The sequence below is a fragment of the Bos mutus genome, chromosome 21 (assembly GCF_027580195.1).
Source record: "Bos mutus isolate GX-2022 chromosome 21, NWIPB_WYAK_1.1, whole genome shotgun sequence".
NCBI classification, from domain to species: Eukaryota; Metazoa; Chordata; class Mammalia; order Artiodactyla; family Bovidae; genus Bos; species Bos mutus.
Window position 1 is genome coordinate 20,201,451 of NC_091637.1, and position 8,891 is coordinate 20,210,341.

Here is an 8,891-nt window from a genome sequence, read left to right on the forward strand (position 1 = left end):
ACAACATGGACCCGATACAGCCAAATAAATATTAAAAAAAAAAAAAAAAAGCTTTAAAAAGGGAATGAATGTAAGGGAAAATATTTGTTATGGAGAAGTACAATTGGTTCCAAATACTCTGAAATGAGGCAAAGTGGCCTGTGGAGACAGATGGCAGAGCAACACTGTCTTGTCTGCCGTGTCTCTAGACATCACCTTGACCAGTTCTCCCTTGCCTTCCTGTCTCCCTGGAGGCTGCTAACCACCCTGACTTTCAGCCAGCGTCACCTCCTTTGAGGAGCCTTTACATCCAGACAGGCTGAATGAGGCTTCTCGGGTCCCACCATCCCACTCTGGCACTTGGCCTGCGCTGTGGTTTCTACCCAAAGCCAACCAGCTTCACATTGAAGCTGAATGTGCATGGAGCTGGGGCTTCCCAGGTGGCGCTAGTGGTAAAGAACCCACCTACAATGCAGGAGACATAAGAAACTCAGATTTGATCCCTGGGTCAGGAAGATCCCCTGGAGGAGGGCATGGCAACCCGCTCCAGTATTCTTGCCTGGAAAGTCCTATGGACAGAGGAGCCTGGCGGGCTACAGTACATGGGGTTGCAAAGAGTCGGACATGACTGACCAGTAGAGCACGCATGTGCATAGAGCTACCACTCTCCATAGCTGTGGCCTTAGAGAGGCTCCAGGTTGAACTCGTGTCCTTGTCTCTCACAGTGGACATTGCAGTGAGTAGGGGAGAATATCCTGCCAAGCCGAGAATCCAGCCTGTCCCAGCCCTGGGAACTTTTTTTTTTTTTTTTTTTAATATATTTTTAAAAATTTATTTGGCTGCACTGGGTCTTAGTTATGGCATATAAGATCTAGTTCCATGGCCAGGGATCGAACCAGGGTCCCCTGCATTGGGAGCGTTGAGTCTTAGCCACTGGACTACCAGGGAAGTCCCCTTGGGCTCCTCCATTCAATTGGTGTAGCTACCTAGACTGTAATGTTAAGAAGGATTCTGAAGCTGAATCTGGCCTTGGCCATAAAACCAGATGATTGACTATTTATGCCTGCAGGGGGCTTGGGTGATGAGAATAGAGAGCGATAAGTACACGTGCTGTGTACTTGCCATCTTTCTCCTCTATCTTTGTAGACTTTAAAATCCCCACAAGTCCACAAAGTGTTAAAATAAATAAATAAATAATACTATGAAGAAAAGGGGAAAGCAAAAATCAAAGGCTGATAAAACTGAAAACATTCCTGTGATCAGCCTCAGTGTATGCAGTGCACACACCATGCACGAAGTCAGCTCCCCAAGGGCAGGGCCCCCTGGTGGTCACACACGTCATCTTCACTGTGTCAAGCCGGCCCACACAGGAGACACGGTCTGTCTGCCGAGAGAGAGACACTGGGACCATGGGGTCACAGAGTCAGACACGTCTGAGAGACTAAGAAACAGCAAACAACAGAAAGTCATTTCCCAGAAGCCCTGATGGTCAGGGCCGCACGAACACACTCCCAGAACCTGTGTCCATCGTGCGGTCCTGACCACAGCTCCCGCCCGCCCCCGCACCTCCCCACAGGGCGTGAAGGAGTTCAAGTGCGAGGTGTGTGGCCGAGAGTTCACCCTGCAGGCTAACATGAAGCGGCACATGCTGATCCACACCAGCGTCCGGCCCTACCAGTGTCACATCTGTTTCAAGACCTTCGTGCAGAAGCAGACCCTCAAGACCCACATGATCGTCCACTCGCCCGTGAAGCCGTTCAAATGCAAGGTACCGGACCCTCGGGCCCCAGGGCAGGACTTGCTCACAAGTGGCCCCGGCGTGTGATCACAGGAGGCGGGACCCAGGCTGGGCAAGGGGGGGCCGCTCCCCCCACCCAACCCCCGTTGGCTGAAACTGCTGGGCTCTGCGGGGGTGGGGGGTAGGTGGTGAGGGTTGAGGTCCTACAAGCTACTGAATTGGCTGCTTTTCTTTGGCTGCACTGAGGCTTGTGGGATCTTAGTTCTCCAGCCAGAGATGGAACGCAGGCCCTTGGCAGTGAAAGTGCAGAATCTTAACCACTGGACCGCCAGGGAATTCCCCGAAGTTGATTTTGGAGAGTTGGGGGCGGGGGTGAAGGTCACGGTGCAGCCTCAGGGAAGGAGCCCAGGCCAGAGACTCAGTGCTGCCGGAGCTCCCAGCCTGGGTCTCAGCCTCGGCTCGGGGAGTGTGGGGCAGACCCGCAGGAACGGTGACCTGCAAGGAGGGGCCCAGTCCTCGGCCTCTGCAGTCACATAGGAAGGGACAAAGGGGATGCGATTCAGGCCCAGCCATGGAGGTGGGAGCGGCTAGGGGCGGGGGAGGACAGGCCCCCAGGCTGACAAGGCGGGGCTGGGGCGGGGTGTGTTCCAGGTGTGCGGGAAGTCCTTCAACCGCATGTACAACCTGCTGGGCCACATGCATCTTCACGCGGGTAGCAAACCCTTCAAGTGCCCCTACTGCTCCAGCAAGTTCAACCTCAAGGGCAACCTGAGCCGGCACATGAAGGTCAAGCACGGCGTCATGGACATCGGCCTGGACAGCCAAGGTGGGTGGGCCACACGCCGAGGACGGAGCAGGAATGGTCCTGTCATGGCGCACTCAGGAGCCTCCTGTCCAGTGAGGGGAGTGGGGAGGCTGGCCAGGCCTGAGACCTCACTGGGGTGGGCTCAGGTCTGGAGAGAGGGCTCCCCGGAGGGCCATCAGCGTGATAACGATGGGACGTTTATGTATTCTCCAAAGGACTTACGTGGGCTCACATAAACAATAATAAAAAGAATATTTGTTGAGTGCTGTGTGCCAAGCCTTTATTAACTCATGTGACCCTCACTGCGAGGTTGGCTCTGTTATTATCACCATTGTACAGATGCAGGCACTGAAGGATAGAGAAGTTAGGGAACTCATGCAAGATCATCACTGAGACAGGGCATTTTTAACACATTATTTGACTGGAGATGTGTTAATATGTCTTTTATTACCCAGACGTTTTTGTCTGGAGACATATCAATATGTTTTTAGAGAGTGATACAATTAACGTCACCGTGCAAAGTTATTAGAGCTTAAAACTGATCAAGGGTTCATTATACAATTTACGATTGTTATAATTCACATTTTGCTCTGTTAGATTTTTGTTCCAACCTTGTGTATGTTATAAATGCAACTTTATTACCATAAAATTTCAAAAATGATGCATTATAAAATTTTGAGTAAAACAAGAATTTTTCGGTGAATTTTATGCAGTTACTTCCTCTGATTGTCTAAGCAACATAAATAATAGTGTCTCAGAAGATGATAGTTCTTCAGAATATAGTTCTGATTCAGAATGTATTAGACCAACAAAAAGACAAAAAAAAACCTTAGTGTTTGGGATATTCAAAATGAAAATGAAACTCATAGTGCTGGAGAAGACTTTATAGGTGTGTCAGGTATAACTATTGAATGTAATAATCTGCAAAGTGTTAGTGAAATAACGGAATTAATATTTGACTGGCCAAAGTAAAAATAACTGGTCGAAGGCATTAGTTTCTGCAAAAATCCCCCAGTTTATAATGAGTTTAAAAATAGATGGGAAGGAAAGTAACAAAAGGGAAAATGCCAACTGAAAGATAAGGGAGAGCCAGGTGAGGTCACAAGCCCAAGTACAAGTGGGAGGTTCTGTGGGCATGCAAAAGGGAGCCCTGAGCTTCCCAGTGGCCAAGGCAAAAAGGGTAATACAGTCAGTCACACTCTTCCTAGTGCCTGGCGGAAGGAATGCAGCCCACATACTCAGGAGACTTTTGCTCACCTCTGCAGTTGGCGGAGGTTTCATTGGCTGTTTGTTATAACATCCCCACGTGTTAGTGATGACCTCTCCCCTCAACACTGGTCAGTAGTGGAAGCACCTTCTTCTTTCTGGCCTCATGGGGAGGAGACACTAGAGATTCTACAGGAAGGAGTAGACAGCCACACTTGCAGAAGGTTCCTTGTATAGTCTGGAGCTATTTGACTTTTCTGGAGTTTCTTCCAAGATGCACAGCTAGGAATGTGTGTTGACAATCACTGGGTGGGTTGACTTGCCATGTGAGGTTACTCACGAGGAGCCAATCAGATGCTGGGGCATGATGGAAATAACCCTGCTTTAGCTTTGGAACAGTGAGTGGCCTGGGGTTTTCTGGTAGAAACAAGTGTCCTCAGTTTTCCATTCTCCCTGAGTGAGGATGGAATGCTGTTGACTGCATATAGATGCTTTGTTGCACCTTCTTCCTTAGCATGTGGTTCTGGGGCCAGCAGTGTTGGCATCACCTGGGATCTTGCTAGAACTGCAGACTCACCTCCACCCCAGACCTGCTGAATCAGGATCTGCATTTCAGAAAGATCCCTCGGTGATTTGTTTGCACTGGAAAACTTGAGAGGCATTGAATGAAGTGATGGTTTTCAAATTTGAGCCAGGGAGCATGAGAATTACTGGAGGCTTGTTAAAGTGCTGAATCCCACCCCCCAGAGCTTCTCATTCTGTAGGTCTGGAGTGGGGTCAGACCATTTGCATTTCCAAGTTCCTAAGTCAAAGGGAAGCTACCGGTCAAGAAACTCAAATTGGGAACCTCTGATTCTAAGCTCTAGAGAGCCGTTCTTAAACTTGGCTACACATTGAAATCACTTAGAGAAGTTTTAAAGTGCTGATGCCTGAGTCTCAACCACAGAGATTCGAATGTAATTGATCTGGCGTGTGGCCCAGGATCCGAATTTTTTTTTTTTCTTTTTTAAGCCCCTTAGTTAATTCTATGCAGAGTAGAGTCTGAGAGCCAGTACTCTAGTGCATCTGCTAGGAAGCAAACCCACCAGGAGGGACAGAGCAGGACTGGTCCTTTGAAAGCAGCTGTCCCTACAAACCTCTCTTCCAGGGTGTGGCTAAGGCATAAGCTCTTTCTATCTGAGGTCAACAACCAAGGATGCCTACAATGGCTTTCTTCCTGATTGTACCAGATAACAGACAGTAAAGCAGGGATTGGCAGGGGAATGGCTAGGGCCCAAGTCACTCATATATAACCTTGGTCTGAGAAGCTCAGGCTTGATCTTGTGCAGGAGGAAGGCAGCATACATTCTAGATAGAGCTATCCAATAAACTATAGGACTGTAATTCAAGAGGTAGATTAATGTTTTTGCAAAAAAAATAAGTAAATAAATGGTACAAATTGTTCCCTGGGGCCAACTGGAACTGCCAAATAGAGTTAATAAAAAAAGTTGGGAGGGTAACAAGTGACTCAAAGGTAGAACTTTTTCCTGGCTTTATTTTGTTGTTGTTGTTGAGTTGCCAAGTTGTGTCCAACTCTTTGCGACCCCATGGACTGCCACATACCAGGCTTCCCTGTCCTCCACCATCTCCTGGAGTTTGCTCAAATTCATGTCCCCTGAGTCGATGATGCTATCTTTCCATCTCATCCTCCGTCCCCGTCTTCTCCTACCCTCAATATTCCCCAGCATCATGGCTCTTCACATCAAGTGGCCAAAGTATCAGAGCTTCAGCTTTAGCACCAGTCCTTCCAATGAATATTCAGGGTTGATTTCCTTTAGGATTGACTGGTTTCATCTCCTTGCAGTCCAAGGGACTCTCAGGAGTCTTCTCCAGCACGACAATTTGAAAGCATCAATTCTTCAGCCTTTATGTAGCTTATTTTTAATCAGCTATATGATAGCTGATTAAAGTGTGCCACTAGGATTTGAGGAAGAAACAGCCTCGGGTCTGTAAGACGTGGTGCAGTTGACCTTGTTTTATAGTCAGAAGACTCAGTGTGTCATATGCCATGGACACAACAGACACCCCAATCAGACCAGCTTAAACAATAAGGAAATAAATGAAGAAATGATTTGCAGTCCAGGTTATCTGCAAAGTTGACTGATCCAGCCCCTCAGCAATGACAGGGTGAGACTCCCTCTCTCCACAGCATTGGCTGTGATTTTCCTCATGGTCACAAAATAGCTGCCAGTAGCCTTTAGGGCAACATGCTTCCCTGTTCACCTCCATTGGAAGTGCAAGAGCCTGCTGTCCTTTGCTCTATGAAACCAATGAGAACATTCTCAGAACTCACTAGTAGGCCTTTCCTCATGATTCATTGGCCAGAATTGGGTCCCATTCCTCATCCTGAGCCACTCATTGGCAAGGAGTGGGATTGCCATTCAATCAGTGGTTCTCAATGGGGGACATTTATTTGACCACGTCTAAGAGACATTTGGGGATTCCCTGGTGGCTCAGACGGTAAGAATCTACCTGCAATGCAGGAGACTCCGGTTTGATCCCTGGGCCAGGAAGATTGCCTAGAGGAGGAAATGGCAACTTACTCCAGTATTCTTGCCTGGAGAATCCTATGGACAGAGGAGCCTGACGGGCTGCAGTCCCTGGGGTCGCAGAGTCAGACACGACTGAGCAACTAATACACAAGAGACAGTTGGGTATCACAGCTTGGGTGATGTTATTGCTATCTAGCTGGCAGAGGCCACAGATGCTGTGAAACATCCTACAATGCACAGGCCAATCCCCCAAAACAAAGACTCATGGCCCAAGGTGTTAATGATGCCAAGGTTGAAAAACCATGCCTTAGACTCATCAAGGCTACCCCTGGGCTGGGTTCTGTTTCCTCTCAAATACATCGCATCTCCTAGATAGACAGGGCACAATGCACACTGGGACTCAGCCACAGTCCCTGCCAGCAAGCCTCCCTGTGTCCTCTGGGCCTCCCTCCCTCCAAAACTCATCAGAAGGCAGCCCCACCCAGGCCTCCACCTCTGTGGAGTTTTCTATCTGGCTTTGTTCCAACAGTAAGAGCTTTATAAAAGATTTCAATTTGATAAAATGACTGGAGGCCTTTTAAAATAAGAGTTTTTATCTCATCATCTTTGTTTACCTACCTTGAGTGTTTGGCCTTGGAGAGCAGGGCCAGAGGATACAGTTGGCACCAGAGGAAACAGCCCTTTGAGATAGTCACAAGTAGATCAAAACAATAGCACTTGCTGGGTGCCCCTGAGCAAGTTGATAAACCTCTCTGAACTTGCTTTTGCTCTCCTAAATGGGGTCGCTGTGAGCATTCAGGAGATGATACATGTCACGTGCCTGGCATACAGTAGGTGCCAAATAAGTGGTGTGGCCAACATGATACAGCACAGGAATCTTTCATATGGGAAAGGGGATTAATTAGTCATGTTGCAAAGAATAAATAAGGGCTTAGTGACTTAGGGGTCTTCCCTGGTGGCTCAGATGGCAAAGAATCCACCTGCAAAGCGGAAGACGTGGGTTTGATCCCTCAGTTGGGAAGATCCCCTGGAGGAGGGAACGGCTACCCACGCCAGTATTCTTGCCTGGAGAATTCCATGGACAGAGAAGCCTGGCGGGCTAGTCCATGGGGTGGCAGAGTCGGAGAAAACGGCGACTTTCACTTTCATGACTCAGGAGGTGCAACAGACCCCCCCCAGAGTTCAAATCCAGGCCTGAACTCACTCGGCACACATTTGAAAAGCCACGGGAGTCAGTCAGGTCCCCCCAGAGCAGGGCGGTAGAGGAAACCACTGAGTCTTCTGGAAGCCGTGACTAGGAACCACTCCTTTAGTTCTGCTTCCTGTGTGGGACTGACTGGCCATTCTCACAGGCAGCAGCTAAGCTTGACTGTGCCCTCTCTTGCAGACCCCATGATGGAGCTGACGGGCACAGACCCCTCTGAGCTCGACAGCCAGCAGGAAATGGAGGACTTCGAGGAGAACGCCTACGCCTACGCGGGTGTGGATGGCAGCGCCGAGGCCAGCGTCCTCTCCGAACAGGCCATGAAAGAGATGGCCTACTACAACGTGCTATAGCACAGGCCCGGCCGCCCGGAACGGGCAAGGAGGGCGTGGGGCATGCCGGCTGCCTCCCTGCAGCTGAGGAACGAGCTGCTGCCCCACTGTCCTGAGCCCTGCCCTCCCACTTGGTCATTTGCACCACTAGGGACTTGGAGACCAAATGGAGACTGTACTACTGGCCTCAGCTGTGAACCCAGCACAGGCCCCAAGCATGGTGGGGAAGGAAGGATGACCCGGGAAGCCCAGGTCCCCATCTCCTGGGCCTGCTGCTGCGGGAGAAATGCGGATGGGGGCTGTTTGGGGACAGGCCACTAGGGCAGTGGTTCTGTCTCTCCAGGCCCAGCAGAGCGGGGGCAACCAGTGTTGGGGGGCTGCCCTCATGGCTCCTCAGGGGCCCTGTCACTGGAGAAGAGATCTCTTGAGCCATGGCGTGTTTCTCCTCTGGACCATCTCCTGTCTCTAGGGATGGTGGAGCTCTTGTGCTGGTTGGTCAGCCCTGCTCCCCACCGTCACCCACTCCCATCAGCCCATAGACTGGGAAAAGCCCAGGCCGAGTCCCGTTCCCCACCCAGTCCACAGACAGCCAGGCAGGGCCCTCTGCCTTCTACCTCCTGGTGCCCTCCACACTCTCTGCCAGCCAGGCATGCATGCGGCCCATAGGAAAGCAGGGTGCAGCCCCAACCCTGGCTACCATCCTCTCCAGCCAGCCCCCAGAAAGCCCCCATCTCACAGCCCTGTTTGGTTGGAAATGGGTGTCCAAAAGTGGATTCCAACAAAATGTTATCCAGGGCAGCACGCCAGGGTCCCCTGACAAAGCCAGGACATGCAGTGCATGAGGCACTTGCTAACAAAGGTGGCGGCCCCCCAAGTGAGGGGAACAGGGAGGGGGTCACTGGGGACCAAGAGGGGCTGTCCTCAAGGAGGCCAAGGATGGCTTGCGGGGGGGAGGGGGGACTGGACTTTTTCTTATTTAAGGTCTAATAAGTATGCATTTTGAGGATGGGGACAGCCAAGAGTCACCAGAGTCCTAGGAAGAGCAACATATTTTAAAAAGGAAGACCATAGAGGAAAAAAACAAAAAAACTTTTTT

General features: G+C 50.2%; 1 protein-coding gene across 3 annotated transcripts in view; it reads left to right on the forward strand.

The window, feature by feature from the left end:
* ZNF710 (zinc finger protein 710) overlaps positions 1–8,660 on the forward strand; it is a 72,164-nt gene extending 63,504 nt beyond the window's left edge. For all 3 annotated transcript variants that reach the window (XM_070358271.1, XM_070358274.1, XM_070358272.1), the window contains exons 3-5: positions 1,556–1,747; positions 2,369–2,543; positions 7,647–8,660. In XM_070358271.1, coding sequence (XP_070214372.1) covers positions 1,556–1,747; positions 2,369–2,543; positions 7,647–7,816 — 537 coding nt within the window. In that variant the 3' untranslated portion in view covers positions 7,817–8,660. The remainder of the gene's footprint in view (positions 1–1,555; positions 1,748–2,368; positions 2,544–7,646) is intronic.
* The last annotated feature ends 231 nt before the right edge of the window (positions 8,661–8,891 follow it).